General features: G+C 31.6%; 2 protein-coding genes across 3 annotated transcripts; both read right to left on the bottom strand.

Annotated features, from left to right (window-relative positions):
- Positions 1-7,692: 7,692 nt before the first annotated feature.
- Positions 7,693-12,839, bottom strand: LOC11445610 (uncharacterized). Of its 2 annotated transcripts, none has more exons than XM_003621734.4 (4): positions 12,682-12,839; positions 10,694-12,002; positions 8,723-8,894; positions 7,693-8,610 (listed from the first exon to the last, which is right to left on the bottom strand). In XM_003621734.4, exons 2-4 carry the CDS (start codon positions 11,813-11,815, stop codon positions 7,997-7,999), a joined length of 1,908 nt encoding a protein of 635 aa, XP_003621782.1. In that variant the 5' UTR covers positions 11,816-12,002; positions 12,682-12,839; the 3' UTR covers positions 7,693-7,996. The 2 variants fall into 2 exon arrangements, with proteins under 2 accessions (XP_003621782.1, XP_024625878.1); XM_024770110.2 differs by lacking the exon at positions 12,682-12,839 and adding an exon at positions 12,530-12,639.
- A 6,798-nt stretch (positions 12,840-19,637) lies between these two features.
- On the bottom strand, positions 19,638-20,882 carry LOC11441299 (neurofilament medium polypeptide). The gene has a single exon (XM_003621732.3). The coding sequence runs from the start codon at positions 20,880-20,882 to the stop codon at positions 19,638-19,640; it is 1,245 nt and encodes a 414-aa protein (XP_003621780.1).
- Between the last annotated feature and the right edge of the window lie 458 nt (positions 20,883-21,340).

The following is a 21,340-nucleotide window of genomic DNA, read 5'->3' as shown; positions in this document are numbered from 1 at the left end:
ACAGCTATCAACTCTCTTATGTTCGTTCTATATATCATGGGTAACTAAACTCTCTTCGGTGTTAGGGTTGGATATAAATAGTTAGGAATCTATGTAGTAATATTAATCTTGCTTGTTATATAAGATTTATGCATTCAATATAACCTTTAGTTTAAATGTGTTCTTAATGCTTTGTTGACAATGTAGTGTTCCATAATTGATCTTTTGATTTAGTTTGAGCCTAGTCAGCCTGACTATCAAAATTATATGGTTTAAACTATGATTAGATGCTATCACATTAGAGATATTGGGTAGGTTTATATTCATGTATACCTATATGAGTTTATGCCATTGAAATAATAAGCTTTTTTTTTTTGCCACTGATGTATCGAAAGTTTGTTGGTTCAAGGGATCTCGTGTCGCTAACCTTAGCAAGACACGTACAATGAGGGATAATGGAGTTATATCTAAGGCATAAAAAAATATACAATCAGTTATGAGGAAACATAAAAGGAATAGTTATTGAAATTCAATCCCAGCACAACTTTATCTATTATATTTCAGTATACTTTGATTCGTGTAACTAAAACACTTTTACAAAACCTTGTTAAAAAAAATATTTCATTACGAGCTAAGTGCGATCTCTATGAGTTTGATATTTCATTTTTTATTAAAAAAACGACATACTTACTGTTGTACGAGCGAGGATATTCAAAATCCTCTTTTATCATTGTGGTAGGGGTTCGAAAATTGTTGTTTCATTTGAGGGACCAAATTCCATCTAGGGTTAGCAGCCACTAGAGTCCTCTCACCATCTCATCCCTTCTATTGACGAACATGAGTCCTAGTTATTAGAGATTTAGAGTTTGGATTACTTTGGGTGGGCAATGTAAATATCTCACTCCTCTCCTTTAAGGATTGTAATATTCTTTTAATATAAAAATCTTTTGTTAATATAGCTGTTATATTTTCATTCATCTTTTTTTTATTTATTTTATTAAGGTTAAGCTCATCATGAGTTGAAACCCTTGTTTGTTTAATATGAGTTACTTCCTTAGTCTTGAAAGATATAAGGATCTTGAAAGACTGCTTCATATGACCATAGATTTACAACGTGAAGTTCGAAGGTCTATTTATATTTCTTGTCATAGGCAAAGACTAAGCCTCTCCACGAGAATAGCTACTGAGACTTGACCGAAATGGAAGTGGCCACACGTTTACCAAGATGATTGTGTTGAAAAACTCGTAAGGACACCTAGTTGTCAATAAGTTGTATAAAGTTGCAACACTCTATATCTTTGCAAACCCATGTCATAACTGATTCATTTTTCATAGCCATACTTTGTCATTTGAAATCTTTTAAGTGATTTTGATTTTTTCCCAACTTTAATTATTTTTAACTTTACTTTTATTGTTCTTACATTGAATGATTTATTTTATTTTAATGCAAACAAGTTTAAAAACTAAAAATCTACAAAAAGTTGCATCGCCTCAGTCTTGCGGGTTGATCTTTTTATATTATTACTTGAGACGTTGTATACTTGCACTAGTAAGACGTCTGAGAATACATAGTCATTTCAGAGATACTACTATGCAAGAAATATAGACACTAGAAATTCTTTGTTAGGTTTTGTGTTTACGTTGTTTGGAATAACAATTACTTGGAAGGTAAGTCAACAATTAGTTGTAGCTCTTTCATCAACTCTAGAAGAGTACATAGCTCTGGTTGAAGGGGTCAAGGAAGCCATGTGGTTGAATGGTATGATTAGGGAACTTGGAATCAATTAAGGGCGTATGAAAAAACATTGTGAAGTCAGAGAGTGCCATTAATTTAGCAAATCATCAGGTTTACCATGAAAGGACAAAGCATGTCGACATTCGATTGCCCTTTGTTAGAGACATGGTTGAGTCAAAGGAGATCATGGTAGAAAAACTGGCATCGAAATATAATCTAGCAGATATATTCACCAAATCATTATCGAGATCAAGGTTCAAGCATTGCTTGGACTTGATCAAGTTATTTGAAAAGGAGATGGAGAATAAAGAGAGCAGCTAGGTGGTGGATGTAAAGACAAGGTAGAGAATTATTGTATATGCCTTAAAATCTCAAGTATGGATTATGTCTAACTCGCGATGCAGAGGAAGGATTCGTAACGTGCAACTTGAAGGATTGTATGGATTCTAGCCACTGTCTATTTCGCGATGCAGATGAAGGACCTAACATGAGGATGCGCGAGTTTTTGGTTTTCTTGATCGTCAAGTTTTAAGGACTGATTGAATTCTATAAATAAGTAGCTCAGGTTTATGATTATGTGAGGTGAAAACTAAGGGTTTTGCTTCTAACACTCAAACTAGGGCTTAGAGAGAATTTATAGACTTTCTCTTGGTGAGAACTTTAGAGTTGGGAGAATCATTGTTGGATTCACCTTGTAGAATACTAAACATTGAGTCTCTTGGTCAAGGGTAGAGATTTAGAAAAAAGGTAGAATTAGGTTTGAAGACTGATTCTTGTAATTCCTTTGAATTATTTGTATAAAGTTACACAGTTGATTAATGGAATAGAGAGATGTTTTCTCCTCTATAATAGATCATTATTGGACCGAACTAGGTAAACAATATTGTGTTTTTCTTTCTTCTTTTTCCTTCATATTACTGTTTTTTGTGATTATTATTACGTTCCTTTGATTTTGATTGCCATCAATTTCCTCTATGCATCAAGTATTGGTGTGACTATAGAAGAATTCACAACAATCTTAAAAGGTAAAATTCTAACACGTAGACTGCTCGATCCAAAGCAAACTCTATTTATAATATTGATGCATGGAGCTAGGTTGTTTATTGTATAAGGACTAAGATGAAATTAGATAAATTTGAGAGATAGAAAGTCGAACCGTGTGTTTTGTTTAGTAACAAAAACTATAAGCATTTTCTTTTTGGTGAGATTAAAAACGACAAATGTCCCCGTGAGCATAGCTCAATTGGCAGGAACATGCATTGTTATATGCAGAGGTTGGGGTTTGAACCCCGAACACCCCACTTATTCACCTTGAAAAATATGAATTATAGCCACTAAACTACTTGACAAAAAATAAAAAAGATTAATAGTACTTTTAAATTATAAACTAAATACCAAAACTACATTGATCTGAATAGAATTATACTTAGATCTCTTAAGCAAATTTTTATATTCGACTCATGTGAATATAGAAATAAAAAAGTTCTCTATGTAAGATTAATCAACAACAAAGTCGATGAAATGCTCGTGTATTCGCAAAAAGACTTTGAGAGGACACATTTGCACGACTGCTTGATGTCGATCAAAATGTTACTGCCAAAGCTTGTGTAGGGTTGCAATTAAACTGGAGAAAATGACCCTTCAAGAAATAGAAACCATGGCTGGTCTGTTAAAACTGCAGCAAAAACAGTGCGTGTACCCTAGGAACCTTGGCTGGTCTCAACTTAACATAAGATACACAAAAGTTACGAGATTCCTTGTATTGACAGTTTGTCTTTTTTTCTTTTTCTTGATGTGATTACTAATAGTCTGTCTTGTAGCACAATAACTACATGAATGATCTCAAAAAAATGAACTTCATAGTAATTTTTTTTAATAAGTGAATCTTAGTTTTTTTTTTTATCATGACCCATTTAAACCCGAATGTACTTCACAATGTTTTTAATAAGTGAATGTTAAGTAACTTGGTTAGATTAGTTCGAAGGGTTTAAACTCGAGTCTCGATATCTACTAAGGCTTTGCTTGCGAGTTTGGAGGGGAATGGAGGGAAGGGTTTGGAAAAAAAGGAAGGAGTAGGTGGAAGAAATAGAAGACATTGAGAGGAAGGAATTTGGGGGGCTTATTTTTCTTCAAAATATAAAACCCTCCTTATTTGGGGAACTAAAAAATGTATTGGATGAGGGTTTTGGGGGATCTGGGAGGATTTATATGAATTTTTTAAATTTAATATATGTTTTTTTTTTTTTTGAGAGGAATATATGTTGTTATAATATTCTTAAAATTAAAAATATATTAACCACAAACATTAATTTATCACTCTCTAAAACTCCCAAACAAAGTCTAAGGAAACATCAATAATTGAGATACTCATTTTAGGTACTTAAGTGAGTTTCAAGCTTAAACATTATTCATTTATAATTTTATTCATAATAATATATAATAATCACTTATCCCTGCAACTCATCACCTATGCAAAAAGTTCTAAATAAGCCTCACCAATAACTATATACTCCTCTATACTCCTCTTGGTTTCAAATATTAGCAAAGATTCTTTTTCGGATATAATTAATGTATATGATTTATAAAGTAGATCATCAATAAATCTGAAGAAAAAAAATTAAATATTGTTAATATTTTAGTTCGGATGGAGTGTGACTTAAAGTACATTTGATTTGCCAAAAAAACAAGGGACTAGACTAGTCAACTTTCTTTTGTGTCTTGTGTGATATAGAAACTTGCGATGAAACTAAATAACACATGTAATTAGAGACAAAACAAAAATAATAATTCTTATCCCTCACTAGAGCATGTGACAACATTTTGTTCATAGTTCAAACTATATACTCACATCATCCTCTTATTCTCTTTCTTCATTTTTCTCTCTCCATTATTTTTAATCAATAAAAAGAGAGAAAAAGAAGTTGTCACCAAAAATTGTATGAAATGGTTGTTCAAATATCAATCCTCATATTAAAATACCCTTTTTATTTTCTAACATTACAAATATTATATATGTTTAGTACAACTAGATTATCGACCTGTGCAAGGCAAGAGTCTTTTGTGCTAATATATGTTACGATAAATAATCATAGCTTCAAAACAATAAAGCACTAAAAACAATAAATTAACAATTGAAAAAAAATACACATTATCTAAATCTCCTAAAATTAGTGATATATAAACACTACATTTTAAAAAAACTATCCCCATAATGCATTTCCAGACTATTCAAATATATTAACATAGCATTTCAAACTTGTATTTGATGATTGATGATGAAAGAAATGAGTAGAAGAAGGAAGCTTTTTGCTAAAAGCAAAATATCAAAAGCAAGGCTAGCATGAAGAAAATACCTTGCATAAAGAACATGCATATAACATAAATTCAAAAGTTAATCAAACCAAGAAGTCACAAATATATTAACTCTGTAAAAGTAGCACGATCAGCCAACCATATATTATTCAGCTCTCCAAATCACATGAAAACAAATATAGAAAAACATTAAAAAAAATTGCATAATTAATCCCAACAGATAGACACATGAACTACCGAAGGAAAATTTAGAACAAAAATGAAGAGTTAATTATGATGATTATAGAGTTGTTATGTAACATACAGTGAATAATTGAGTGGATTTGAATTGGGAGAGACATACAATTTATAACTTAATTATGAAGAAGTTTGGTGGGAGGGCAAAATTGAAATAAAGTGGCAAAAATGAAAGGCAAAATAGATAAATTGAATATTAGAGTTTGGGGAATAAGGGTTTACACACTATTCTCAATTTGATTATAATACTAGATAGATAGATAGATTATGTATTGTTTTGTTTTGGCATTTACCTGTTTGTTCAATACTTTCTATTTTGTTAATTAAACTCATCCGTATCAATAATTATATAACATTACATTTCAACATTTTAATATTAAAAAATTATGTGATACGTGAAGTGGGAACATGCTTCTTTAAAATACTTTTTTTTCTTCAATAAATACACTTTTATTTTTCCCCAATGGTGGTACACTATTCTTATAAGTTATAACCCACCATTAACGAGAAGAGTAATGATACATAGACATCCTTTATTCCCATACACCCTGTACACCCCATGTATTAGGAAGAGAGAGTAGGAGAGAAAAGAGAAAGTGTGCTTGTGCGGGGTCCACGTGACTACGTGTCAGATTTTTGTGTGGGTGTCAAAGAGTGTATTGCCACCTAAGGGTGTCTATGTATCATTACTCTTAAAATAATAACATAGTCGTTATTAAGTCTTATCAAGGACGAATTATTCAAAGTAACCTAAGTTTGATTTACGTATAGAACAATTTTCAACTAAACTTTATTTATCTCTCACCCAAACTTCGGGTTATCAGGTTCATTTCCTCTTACAACCAAAAAATTAACATAAATAAAAAGGCCGTACACATTTATAAGCGGGGCGTTCAATTTCAAATTAATTGAATGTAAAAATCAATAATTTTTAGTTACATTTTTATTAATATCTCTCTTTTGGAGATCTGAATATAAAAATCAATGTCAAGACGAACTATCTTACATTAATGTTTTTTGTGACGTGTTATACTCAATATTCAATTTGGTGTATATACGATGATTTTTTTTATTTTTTTTACATATTCATCTAATCAAATTATTTTATGTTGACACTTTTTATAGGTTAATTTTTAAAATATTTATATAACATGATATAATTGGATGCATGTGTAAAACCGTTTTCCACATGTTATACTCAATATTTAATTTGCATATAAATCAATATCATATTTTAAATTGCAGTCATGTTTGCAATATTTGATATTGCTAAATATTGTGATTAAATGTGACCGATACAATCTTTGTGAACATAACTCAGTTGTTAGGGACAATTCATTGCAATATGCGAGAGTTGCGGTTCAAACCTCATATTGATACAACTTAACGTAGTGTTAGAGAAATTAAAAGTTGGATTGTAACATAGCTTATAAATTGTCTTTGAATCTTGCAAGGTGTGGTGCTCTCTCACACGATTCTAATGGTAAGTGTGGTTAAACAGGCTTTTCACATAAAATTGGAACTTGAGATGTATTCTATACTGAAATGTGTGGAATGTATCAAAATGTCTTGAAGACAAGGTTCAAACTTATTTCACTGTAAAATAACTCAAAACTCTGATTGAATACCAAAATGTCTTGAATTCCAACAATGTCATTAGTCACTTTGCTATCCAATTCTTGTTGATTGGCTTCTGGAATGATCTTAATAACTGCTAAGCTTTTGACATTAACATACTAACCACTATTAGCTCAGTTGGGTTGGTCTGGTGGTGTTAGTTTGAGACATTAGAGTGTATTCATTCTCAAGGTCTCATATTCGATTCTCTTTAGTACCAATTTGGATTGTCTAATTTAGCTTCTTAAAAAAAAACATATTAACCACTATTTTCATGTGTATATTTGAACACCTCAAAATCGTGTATATTTGAATACTATTTTGGATGATTAATAGATATCATGTATATTTGGACATGTCCTCGTGAGCTTAACTCAGTTGGTTGGGACAATGCATAATATATGTAAGGTTCGGGATTCAAACCCCGACCACCACAAAAAAAAAAAAAAAAAAAGTATATTTGGACATCACAAAATCATTGTTAATAAAATTCATGGTTAATAAAATTCAAAATTTTGGTAATTACATTCATCGGATAGTTAATGTGTTGCAACATCTTATTATAATCATTAACGACCCACTTAGCGTAATTAATCACGATTTTAAACTATGTTAACTATCTAAATTACTGTCAAACTTGTGTGTCAAATTATCATTTCTATAATGATTTTCACTCCAAAATATTGCAGTAAATGCCATGTTATTACCATGCATATCATTTTCAGAACAAACCACATAAAACACATTCCTTAGCTGCAAAACCAGATCCTAGTTCATTATCAATCACAGTCAATCATTGTGCAAAACTACAATAATTTTGGATTTCAAAATACAATTTAAAGTCTAATTCAATGCAATGAGTTGCACAAAAGTACTATTGCATACTGAAATACAAATCACAAACACTTTCCTTTTTCTTTGTTTGGATGCAAAATGAAACACAATATTGTTCCACATGAATCAATAATCAATCTATACCTATATCCTACTTCAAACCTTTCAACCGCTCAAAATCGACTCGAAAATCAACTTAAAATCAACCTCGCCAATTCAAACTTGCAAATGAATTTGCTTGAATAAATCAAAAACCTATAACCTCAAGCAAAGCTAGAGTTTTTAAAAATTCTCCAACCCAACTATATCATCTACAAGCTCCTCTACTAACAACTTAACTATCTCTCTAACAATATCTTCAACATCTTCACCTAATTCTATCCATCTAATTTCCCCTCCTCCAAGCATATTGTCTGCCGACTCCTTTCCAGCTTTCTTTTCTTGCGAAACAAGCAACCCCCACATTTCATCCTCAATCATGTTCTGGCTTGGTTCGCTATTCATTCTTCTCGACACGGGCTTTTCCATCATCGGAACATATAAATATGGACGGAGAATTTCTAACAGCCCTAAATTAATACGATCGAAGAGAAGCCGTCTTTCGGATCTTTTCCAAAGTTGCTGCTCGCCGAATTTCTTTTCTAGGGTTTCAAAGACAGAAGGGCTAATAGGACATTCTGCAGAGTGCCATGTGGAAATATCTTTGAACAAGTTTGCATTAGATATACCTGCTTCAGTTAAGACCTCGACAACATAGGAGAAGTCTCTACTTTCTTCTGTTCTAGATAACCCTGTTATATCCTTCTTCTCTTCAAAATCACCTACAGATTCGTTCCCATAATCTTCATCGCTTGAAACATTCAACTCAAGTCCTTCATCGTCCACATCAGAGGAATCTGAAGAAATCAAGAAACGAGATAACATTGGTAATTCATAGGAAAACGAAAGGAGATACTAGGAATGAAATGTTAATTTTACAAAAATGGCTTCATGGTGATCATGACATACCATATACACCAGAACCACCACATTCAGAGATAACCGAAATGTCCTCGCTAAATGTGGAATCCAAAACTGAAATTGGACTTGGTTCAAATGCCCCCTGGAAATTACCAAGAGAATCCGTGTCAGCCTCGGTGCAAAGTGAGTACGCAGAATCTTCTTGACATTCCGATGTCTCCTGTAATTTAAGAATAATAAATGAAACAGCATGAGTAATCAATCATTCAAAAATACACAGAATCTTTTTATAATGTTCTAAATAACCCTGAAAATTTTTATTAAAAAATCTATGTTGACTTAGCAGCAGGGACTAAAGCTGCTTGCAAGATAATTTTATTGGGACAAAAGAAATACGGAAATTAATCCTGAGAGATAATCTAAGATATGCTAAGATTGAAAACTGAACCTAGGAGATTAATCAAGATATTATGAGATATTATTTTATTTTCCAACAAACCTATTTTAACATTTCGTGTAACTAAAAGGAATGTCCTATAAGATTTTCTAACATGTAGATGCTCAACAACTCCCTGATTTCATCAGAGCCTTAGATATCTCAATTAACTTCAAGAGGGTACATTCATGTACAGTCTGTTAATAACGAACAAGACAACAAAACAATTAATGCTTTATAACGAGGGATAAATGCGATGTCGCTTAATAAAAATACTAATAACCAGAAAAACCATAAAAAAAAAAAAAAAAAATTAGAAAGGGCCCAATCGGTGACCTCTTGATCTTCAGTCAAATGCTCTACCACCGAGCTACAAACCCTATGTGATAGTGAATCTCCCTTATGTTATATATTGCTAAAACTATCTGCAGTTATCATAACAACTATGCGCACAAGCTTACATGGTTTAATATCAACCGTGATAACTTATGAGTGGAGGAACATATTTCCCATTATATTCAAAAAGGGTTACCACATTATAGTCTAGATCTAGTCTTTCATCATATTAATCTCCAAACTCGATCTTCCTAGAACTTGGAATAGCACGATGTGGAACAGTACTTTTGGGAATAACATGAACTGAAACAGCTTCACCAGGGAGCATTACATGGTTTGGAGTTGGTGGAAGTGGCAATTGGTAGGATGAAAATAAACTTGAACTGGTCTTTGTTCACCAGTTGGAAAAACATGGTTTGGAGTGGGCGCAAGTGGAACATTGATAGGAAAATAATGAACTGAAACTGCTTCACCAGTTTGCAGAACACGGTTTGGACTTTGGAGTTGGTCGAAGACTCCAAACCATGTTCAGTCACAAGGCTTTTCAATATCAGTGTGCTAAGGTAAAAGAAAAGGAGCAGAAAAGAAGAGGAAAATAAATATTTTTATGCTTCCTAGGAATATTAGATCAAGAAATTATATTAGCAAATAAGTTCAAGTCTATTGCAATAAACATGACGAAGCTGTGGGAGTTTAGACCAAAGAGGACAGAAAATAACAAGAACAACTTTCAATATCATTGATAACAATTTGATAGTTGCTTGAGAGAAGTATGATCCAAAATGCTAAATTCGAATCTCTGTTTATAGTAATACGTAGACTAGATCCTAAATAAATAAGAAAATCAGGAAAACAAATAATCACAAGTACGAAAAATCGGAATTAATCCTAGGAGATAATCTAATATATGCTAAGATCGAAAACTTGTAACCTAGATATTGTGAGATATTATGAAATATTATTTTGTTTTCTAACAAAGTTAATCTCACCTTTTGCATAACTAAAGAATTTCCGGTAAGATCTTACGTCTAGATTCTCAACAACTCTCTGATTTCATCAGACCTTTAGACATCTCAATTAACTTCAAGATGACACGCATTTATGTACAATCTATTAATAGTGAACGAGTCGACAAAACATTTAACACTTTTAAATCTTTACAGGATCTAAATTTTAACAAACTAAATGTTCAACACCTTGATGAAAAAATATGAACAATCCTAATAGTCGAGTAAGAAAATTTATACCTGTTGCTTTGAAGCGCAAGAAGAATGGCTTAAAGAATCAATGTCTCCGAGTGTTATTACAGAGACCTTTGATTCAGATTGCTCAGTGGTTGAAGTATTATCGGAACATCCAACGACTTTACTCTTTGCATCCAACACCAAGAAATCAACCGATGAACCAAGAGACATGGTAATTTTCTTAGAAATGTCACCATCTTCATTGTTCTTCACGTCTTCATTCATCAGACATGTCTGCTGCAAGATCTGACTTTCTATGAAGGAAGGTGAAGGATCCGAGCTTGACAATTGAGAAAGCATCGGTTCCGTTTCGGACAAATCATTCCTGTAACATCTCTTCTTCATCTTGTGCAGGTCAGTACAATTCTCAGTTTCATTACTACTGAAATATGAGGAAAAAGAATTGGATTTCTCACTGCTAGAGTTTAGGTTCATATCTTCTGAACAATCCTTCTGATTGATATTTTGATTCTCTGACTTTTCGTTTGACCGATTTGCGGACACATTCTTTCTTAAACCCCAATATTTCTGAAACAAATCTTCCGTAGTCAAAGTTCCACAATTATCAGAAATAATAGAAGCGGCACCAAGAGATTTTCTTATTGGAACTTTTCTTGCAAAGCTATAACTGAAACCAACCTTACATCTAATGTTCCTTTTAATTTCACCGTTTCCTTCTTTCCCAGGATTCGCTTTCGTTACAGAAATTCTTGAGTTGAAAGTTACATCCTCCCCATCAAATTGAGATTTCGAAAACCTATATGTTTCAAACAATCCATCTCCTCCATGGACAACAATTCGCAACCTATTATTCGTTTTCTGTTGATGCAGCAAATTTTCCTTTGACGGGTTATGGTTCTTATCTCTACGTATTATTTTGACCACTTTCAAGACATCGTTGGATCGTTCCTTTTTATCACTACTCGTTCCAAAAGAATGATGCTGAACAGACGAACGCTTCTTTCTGACACCAATAGAAGCAACTTTCTGCAGATAATCCTCAGATAACACTTTGTGCCTATTTCTAACAGGACTATTTTGGGAAGGCACTTTATCAAGTCCCATCAATTTCAAAATTACACTTGATGTTTCACGTTTGTACTCCATTTCTCGATAATTGTTCATCAAGATTAAGTCGATAAACCAAAACTCAAAACAGTCCCTAAAAGAAATCAACAAAACTGTCTGCAACAAATCGAAACAACTCGGCCTACTACTTACTTACAAGGAAATCAAGGTGACGAATACCACCGATAACCACAACTTATTCAACCATTTCTATAGTTCCTACACTTAAACACCTTCTACTTCCCTGAAAATGAAACCAAGGGGAGGTGTGAAAGCAAATTCAATTTCAATAAACAATAGCAATCATCGAAGAAGCATGCTATCATGAAACCATATTCATCATTATACAAGTTCAACCAAAACCATATAGTGCAGAACATAAAGAAGAAAAAGACTAAGAAACTGAAGTAAAGTTGGAGATTGGTCTAAAATCAAAGCACACCACAAATTGAATTGAATCCTAAATTGGTCAACCTTTCCTTGTTAGTACCCAAAAAATAGCATAAACTAAAAATACAAATTACAACTTATAAAAATAAATTTGATTATAAAAGCATAATGAATAAAGGGATCAACATGTCAATGAACTCAATTCAATTCAACTGTGTGCAATCAAGTGACAGCAAAGAAACAGTGGAAATTGCTCAACCAAGCATAACAATTATGATTATTGTGAGAAAACAATGATAGATTCTAATAATTCATTTACAAACACAATAAAGAGACAAAATCATTCTAATCCCACAACAACAAAAAATAGAAGATAGAAACCTGGTTTGATAAAAACACAAGCAAACCAAGATCTAAACAAAATCATGAAAGTTTCTAAACTCAAAGATGATAATCATGAAAAAAAAAATCATATAAAAGAAGAAACCTAGGAAGAATATGCCAAAAATAACAAAAGGAGTGAAAGAAAGAACCTTCTCTGACAATTCTCTATACAAAAAAATAATGATGCAACTATTTTTTTGGATTATTCTTGATGGCCATAATCCAAAATCTTCATTGCATGCAATAAAAAAACCAATCAAAGTTTCTTGCTTTTGCAAGAAAGCAACTTGGCCAATAATAATAATTAAATAAATGAATTGTTGCAACTCAATTATGTTTTAGTTTTTTATTTGTGACATGAAAATGACAGATCCAACATGAACATCAAATGGATCGAAATAACAGTAATTTTTTGGTCAAAATGACACGTAACTAACTTTCTAGTATAATATTATTGTCAAAAAGAAAAAAACAACTTTCTGGTAATTTGTTTTTTATGGCATAATATTATTCTCAATGATACCAATGATTTGGTTTGAGGGTTTGGATTTCTTTTTCCACTTTTCAATAGAATTTACTATGAGAAGATGGTAATTAGTTCATGTAAAGAAGTTCGTTCAACAATTCTATGAACATTTTTGTAAAATATTTATATTTACCTTTCTTCAAAAACACTGATAGAAAAGAATATTTCTTCAAAACATTAACACAGGTCGAAGTCTGAATTTCAGGTTGAAATACTTCTTCGCTATTTAAAACGATCTTTTAAAATACATATAAAAAAGTATAATAAAGATAATAGTCATTTTAATAAATCAATCTTATCAAATATTGATATAGTTTTCACCATTATAGAGACAAAGATGAATATAATTTTTTTTTGGTCAGGGATGAATATAATATTTTAATAGTAATATGTGCATATTATATTATTACTTAGATTAAGAAAAAAAAACTATATTGTAAATTGTAAAATCATATTCATTTGAATAAAAAAATTGTTAGTATAGAAACATCTATTTTAAAACGTATGAAGTGTTCAATAAAAAAGAATTGCAATGATATTATAAGAAAAAATTAATAATATAAAAAGGAATTGATAGAAATGATTGAGATTATAATAATGGAAATGATGACAATGTGGGGTCACACATGCTTTTTTATTTGATTATTTTAGTCGGTTTGGTAGTATGTGGATCCCCCAACAATTGTTGTCTTGTTTGCGTATTTTGCGCCATAAAAATACCCCATGGACATATGCTTACGAAACTTTAACGTTGACGATCAAATTATTTATTGAATTTATAATTGATTAAAATTGATTTTTTAATTATTGCAACAAAACATAAAATCAAACAACGTTATTCAAGAAAACAAACAAGACAACATTGCCTTGAAATGAAGAAATCACTAAAAAATACAAAAAGAAAAACTTGATGTGAGGCCTTGTGTAGGTTTAACAACAGAGTCAAAGAGTTACAATTACATCCATGGTCCACCACAAGAGCTTCATCAATATTATGTTTTATCTTCTTCACTTCCTTCCATTTTAGTTTTAATGGATCTGCATAATTTTTAAAACTGATTTGGTTGAATAACAAAAAGTAATGTAAGTAGAAGTAAATTATAGCCATTCGTTTGTGCATGTAAATTATATTTTTGCAAATCAATAGTCGCAATTCAAAATAGTCACAGATATAATTTTAATCAAAATTAAAATTTTATAAAATAATATTTCTTTCGTCTCTCTTTTAAAAATAAAAATACTACCTTCGTCTCAAAATAAGTGACATAGTTGACTATATACATTATTCAAATAACATATTTTTATCATGTTTTTCTACTATATTATATAAAGACAAATGATAACATGTAAGATGTTGTTGGATTTATTTCAATAAATATTTTTAAAATATCAAACTTTTATAATTTTCACTAATACAAATTTAAAGATATTAACAATTGAAGATGTGCATTGTCATATATGCAAGGATACAATACAATGTCACTTATTTTATGACAGTGGGAGTATTATTTATATTTTACACACATTAACATAGTAAAAAACAGATCGACAGATGTTCTTATAATTTGCCTGTCAGCTAGTTATATAAAGGTTTAATTGTACTTTTGGCCTCCTATCTTTTCAAAAGTTGCAATTTTGACCCCTAACTAATTAAAATACAAAACAGCCTCTTATGTATTAGATTTTAACACTTTTTTTAATCTGTGTGAAATGGTCAAGTAGATCACTTATTCAAAGACGGAGGAAGTAGTGAAAAACTATTTCCAAACTCTTACGAGCTTCAATGGAGAATGGACAAAATAAAAATTATGTTTTACGTTATAAAAACTTTTTTTGTTATTTTTGGTTAATTCAATTGTGTTTGGATATAAAATCACTTAAAAGCCTTCAAGTTTTTAGATCATACTAGCTATTTGAATAAGAATAAACTAATATAGAGAGTTAAGATCATAACTTTCAGGCATGACCACTTGAATTCTATCATTCAAATCTAAGATACTTATGTACAAGCATAGAATCGTGTGTGTGTGTATATATATATATATATATATTAACTTTCGCTAACTATAAGCAATTAACATAAATATGATATGATATAATACGCATTCTATAAAATTGGCATAAAGTTCTTCAAATTTAAGAAGAAGCATTGGATAAATGCTTGCTTACAATATGATTATGACATTTGAATTATTATTTTGTATGGTTTTTCTTGAAAAGCTCAAAGAAGTATGAAAAGAGATAACAGAATTAGCCCCGCATCGACTGAAAAATGAAGTATTACGGTATTCATAATGAAAAATGCTGGATGGTGCGAAATACTTTCGCACATTTCACGCGAAACATGTAATTGTTATATATTTTTGTTTTGATAAAAATTAGCTTAGTTATGCACCAGGAAAAAAAAAAGCTTGTAGATTTATTTGAGTGTTGTTAATATTTACGGTGTATTCGGTGTTATACTTTAGTTCAGAGAAGATAATTTGGATATGGTTCATAAGGTTTTAATTATTTTATTTTAATTAAATAATAATACAAATATTAATAATAATAAAGCTTGTTTGGTTAAAAATAGAGAATAATTGATACATTAGTTTATTGTGGATGACTTTATAGCTATCAGATAGCTGATAAACTAGCTTATAGATGATAGTGGATAAGTTAGCTGATTGAGTTTGCAATGTTTGGTAAAATTACGATTGAATTAACTTATAAATATAAAATGACATAAAATTGATATATTTAATTAATTTTATTTTCCAATTAAATTTGTAGGGATAAAGTTGAGATAAATAATGATAAGATACAATCTTTAAAGTATAAGTTCTTAAATTAGCTTATCAAAAAACAGACATAAACTAGAAAAAATAAGTTAGAAGCTCGTGATAAAGTGACATTTATCAAACATATCTTTTGTTAGTGAAATGAGCTTAAAATCATGTCTTATCAAACAAACCCTAAGAATTAAACATGTTTAGTTTGTACAAAATCATGAGCTTTCACGTTTAATCTTCGAAAAAAATTATTCCCCTTTAGTCCTTAGTTACGTTTTATAAGGACTATGTTGAGGATTAAAAATATACATTTTCTTAAAAAGTTTTCAAAATCGAGGTTGTTCTCAAAAGCTACAATATTATGAATGACTAAAATAATCATTAAAATTTTATAAGGATTAAACTTAAAAACTTATAATTTTACAGGACTAAAAAATATTTTATCCTAATATTTATAATAATTTTTTGAGAGGAATAATAAATATAATAATTTATGGATTTGGAAGTAACATGGTGTTCATGCTTTTTCAATTGCGGATTTGTAAGGAACTTGCTTTTAATTGTGTTATCATGCTTGGCGGTATAAGAATATAGGCTTTCGTGTGACTTGTGTGAAAATATTTCGCACCATCTAGCATTACTCATTTATAATATTCAAAGTGCCTCCTATAAATTGGAGTTGTATTACGAGGTTCTATGAGATGTGATGAATGCTAAACGTAGTCATTAGTTATACGGTCTCTGTAGTAATCTTTTTATATTATATCGTAACAATTTATAAAAACTATTAGTGGTAATTTATATATTAATTGTTACTCTTCTATTTTTTTAATGATGAATGCTATAAACAACGTAGTCATTATACATACGGTCTCTGTATTAATCTTTTTATATTATATCTAACAATTTATAAAAACTATTAGTCGTAATTTATACGTTAGTTGTTACTCTTCTATTTTTTTTAGTATCGTATGACTACGGGTTTATGTTTCAATTCAACTATTATTTTGATATTTTAAAGGTATGATTTGTTATTTATCCTCTTTCTCAATTACTTTTATTTAAAAAAAATTAAAGATTGTTATTTTTAAATAATTTTTTTTCAAACAATTTTTTTTATAAAACAAAGTTTTTTTTTTTTTTGTTATCTTTGCATTCAAATCTGTGTATATAGTATTGATTGAAATCATAGTTGAAGTTTAAACTTTGATTGAAAAAGTTCGAGGAAAGTTAATTTCTTCTTAACTTTTGATTAATGTGAAGTTAGAATAGTTTTATTTTGGGAAACCAGGAGAATGTGAGGTTTTTATGAGAGAATAATCTTAATTGGAATTGTAATGGAGTTAGGGATGGCAATTGGACTCAGGCCCGTTGGACACCCACAAAAAATACCTGCAATAGGTAGGGTAAACCACGCTATTATGGGTATGGGCTTGGATCCGGTAATTACCCGCAAATTTAGATGGGTATGGGTGCGGATAAGGACACTATACTATCCAGCCCCGCAACCCGCATATACATATTTATCTAATATAATAATTATTTTATTTATTTTTGGTGTATAATTTATTTATTTATTTAGCTCTTGGTTGTGGCTTCGTGACCCCTCAGATGGTTACCCGGTTAGAGGAGCGTATCATGTGCTGACAACTACACAGTTACCTCTTGTGGACTCAGGAGCAGAGATGATTTGGCATAGGAAGATTCCTTTGAAAGTCTCAATTTTTGCTTGGAAGCTACTCCATGATCGATTGCCTACCAAATCTAATTTGGTCTATAGAGGTGTCATTTCTTCAGAAGATGGTTGGTGCATTGCTGGCTGTGGTACATTAGAATCGGCGCAACACTTGTTATTATCTTGCTCTACTTTTGCTTCTTTATGGCCGGTCCGCGATTGGATTGATTTTTTTGGAGCAGATCTAATGTCTTGTCTCATCATTTTGTCTAGTTTGTTCATTCAACAAGTGGTAGTAAGGCTAGAAAGTCTTTTCTGCAACTCATTCGGCTTCTTTGTGCTTGGATTTTATGGACTGAACGTAACAATAGGTTGTTCAATAATTGTATTACTCCTATACCTAGGTTGCTGGACAAAGTAAAATACTTGTCTTTAGGTTGGCTGAAAGTTAAAAATGCCACATTTTCGTTTGGTACTGATAGGTGGTGGTCAAGCCCTTTCCAATGTTTGGGTATTGGCTAATTGGTTGTTCTTGTTGTACAAACTATCGGACATTGTTGTTTCTTGAGGAGTTTCAGTAGCACGCCTTGTGCTATTGAGTTTCTTGTGTTTTTGTTAATATAATTTCATTTTTGATTGTTCAAAAAAAAAAATATTTAGCTATTTAAGCCTAAACCTAAACCTAAAAACTAATGTGGTAATCGTTTTATCCTTACTTTCATAAGCTCACGAGCTACAAATTTATGATTTAAATCAATTTGATGTTTATTTTAGCATGCACTTTTTTATATGTATTTTGAATATTTTTATTTTAATTTCGAGGAATATTTTGGATGTTTTTTTTATTGGCTTAATCACACTTTTGGCCCTCTTAAAAAAATATTTTTGTAAATAAAAAAATGTTTTTTTTAATTACAAAAATAAAAAAATAATTAGAATATTACACACGTGGCGTCCACGTCAGTGTTGACTAGGTCGAAATTGGTGTGGGGGGCAAAAATTGCAACATAAAGTAAGCTTTGGGGGCTTGGAAAGAGTTGTTTTTTTAGGGGGGGTTAAAATCACAACTTTGGGAAACTTAGGGGTCAAAAATGTAATTAAACATTTTTTATTTAGCTAAAGTACTACGATTTCTAGTATTTTATGAGTTGTTTTAATAAAAAATTGGATCATAGTTTTATTTCAATTGTGATATTTTTTATTATCTTTTTATAATTAACTTGCGGGTAATGAGCTTTATTTGACCTTTGCTAAGTGGACATGGCATTTTAGGCGAACCGGAACACTCAATAAATAGGACAAGCTTCTCCAACAATAACAGACAAGGCAAGTACTATAAGGTTCCCAACATTCTTTTCTTCCACATGCACACAAAAACAGAGCAACAAAACAGAGTTCTGAATAACATTTTCAGCTACCCTTTTGCTTGTTTTGTTCAATCAAGAGAAACACATGCATTGCCAAGTGAACCATCATCATGGAGCTACTACATGAGAGTAAGAACAGTAGTTTTGGCTTTTCATATTAACGGTTCTCTTGTTCCTCTTCTCAAAGATGCTGGTGCTTTATGGCTTTAATTAATTACTCATTACTGATCATAAGCACTGATTATAGGATTGGTTTAGTGTTAGTAGTCCATAAGGTGGAAAAAGCCAAAGAAGCAGTGAATTATATTTTCCCCTTGTTGACTCTTACATTGTTCTTCATATATGATTATTAGTAGAAGGTCAACAAAAGCTTTCTTACAGAAAATTGCTGAGTAGTCTATGACAAATCATATTGTATATAAATTAAAAATCCTCGAAGGTTTCATCCCTAAAAATGTTAGAGAAGTGCTAGGAAATGGTTGAAATAATGGAATAGAAGGATCACTTATTTGATATTATCATTTATTTGATATTATCAAGCTGAATACACAAAAATGAGACGTAGTTTTTAATATGAAGTTGTAATCTGTAGCACTATATTTGCTGTTACTTTGCTGTTGGCTGAATTTTATGATCCATCACTTGTCAAGAGAATTTGGAAGCCACTTTCTTTGAAGTTAGTTACATTGATCACAATAAACACATGATTGAGAGACAACAAAATTCATTACAAAGACAAGATCATTAAACAAAGCAAAAGTCATCAAATGCAACCATTATGTCTGTGTTTGGCATCAACATTCCTCCTCTTCTTATTCTTCCTCCTCAACTTGTCAAAAGTAAAAGCTCTCTCAAGCTGCTCCACTCTTTGTGTAAGAGATGTAAGAAGTGTTGTTTGCTTCTCATTCCTCTCAAATAATTGTGCCATCATTTCCATCATCTTCTCATTGTCCTCCATCATCCTTTTCAACATTTTTCTATTCCCTCCATCTTCTTCCTTATAACAATTCTCCTCCTCAAATTCATTTCCAATTCTACCCTCCTCTTCTTTCACATCTACACTTTCCTTAATTCCTTCCTCCACCAAACTTGTTCCCACACTCTCTTCCTTCTCTTCTACCTCCATCTTCTTCACATCCTCATTGTTCTCCTCATTCCCCAAAGCTTCAAATTTTTCACCTCCCTCATTCTCCTCCTTACACCCCCTATCTTCTTCCTCCATCTCCTCCTTCTTCCATAAAGCTTCCACTTTGTCACCTTCCTCATCTTCACCACCCCCCTCCTTCATCAAAAAATGATCTTCTTCTTTCACACATTTACCCTCGCTACCATCCTCATTCATCAAAGGTCCCATTTTTTCACCTCCCTCATTCTTCTCTTCATACCCCCTCTCTTCTTTCTCCATACAATTCACCTCGCCATCCTCATTCACCAAAGCTTCAATTTTATTACCACCCTCATTCTCCTCTTCACACCCCACCTCTTCCTTCTCCAAACAATTCTCTTCAACCTCAACACACTTACCTTCACCGCCTTCAACTTCCTCTGTGGGACCCACCATTTGAATTTGATCAACAAATTCTTGAAGAACAATAGCCCTTTTGATAATCGACTTTCTCAAGTCCCTAAGAGCAGAACAATGAAATACTCTAACAGAATCCAACCTAAGAAGCAAATTCATAATTGTTTCAGCGATCCTTATCCTCTCTTTTTGCTCCTTTTTCATCATCTTCACAGTTTCTTCATCATTCACCTTCTTCTCAATCTCATCCAACTCTACCTTCATCTTCAACATCTTGTTCAAACTCTTCCTCACAAGAAACCCTCTTGCAACCTTCTCAATCTTCGTTGCTGAATTGGCTTTGTTTCTCTCTGATCCCACGAAATGAACCGGAATTGAAACCACCTTCGATGGTGATTGTGCTTTCTTGTTGTAACGAGGATAATTCCATTGGGTGCCGTACAAGGAAGAAGGTTGTGATGTTCTGTTGTTGTTCAAATGAAACATGTTTTGTTAATCAATGTGAGTAATGTTTCTGTTTCTGGAATTAAAATTGTTTGTTGTGTGTTTTTGGAAGAAAAATTGAGTGAGATTTTATAATACTAGACTAGATACGAGGATGTTGTTGGATTGGGAACATTGATTTTGAATGTTCGAGAAGTTTCATGAGAGGAGAAGAATAGTTGAAGAATGAGATTAACTGTTTTGCTTATGTGGCATGGGTGGGTCCCTCTAATTGTTTATAAACAGTTAGTTACTTAATTACCTGTTGTTTTATGAATGTTCGAGAAGTTTCATGAGAAGAGAAGAAGAGAGTGGAATAGAAGAGAAGAATGATTGGATTAACTGCTGGCTTACGTGGTGTGAGTGGGTCCATCTAGTTTTATTTTCCATGTGTTTACTATCAAGCTCCGATAAAGCGGGCGAGAATTAAGATCTTCTTCATTTGTAAAAATAAATGGAGA

This window comes from Medicago truncatula, chromosome 7 (assembly GCF_003473485.1).
Source record: "Medicago truncatula cultivar Jemalong A17 chromosome 7, MtrunA17r5.0-ANR, whole genome shotgun sequence".
NCBI lineage: Eukaryota > Viridiplantae > Streptophyta > Magnoliopsida > Fabales > Fabaceae > Medicago > Medicago truncatula.
The sequence above is the reverse complement of the archived record's forward strand: the minus strand, read 5'-3'. Positions and strand labels throughout refer to the sequence as shown.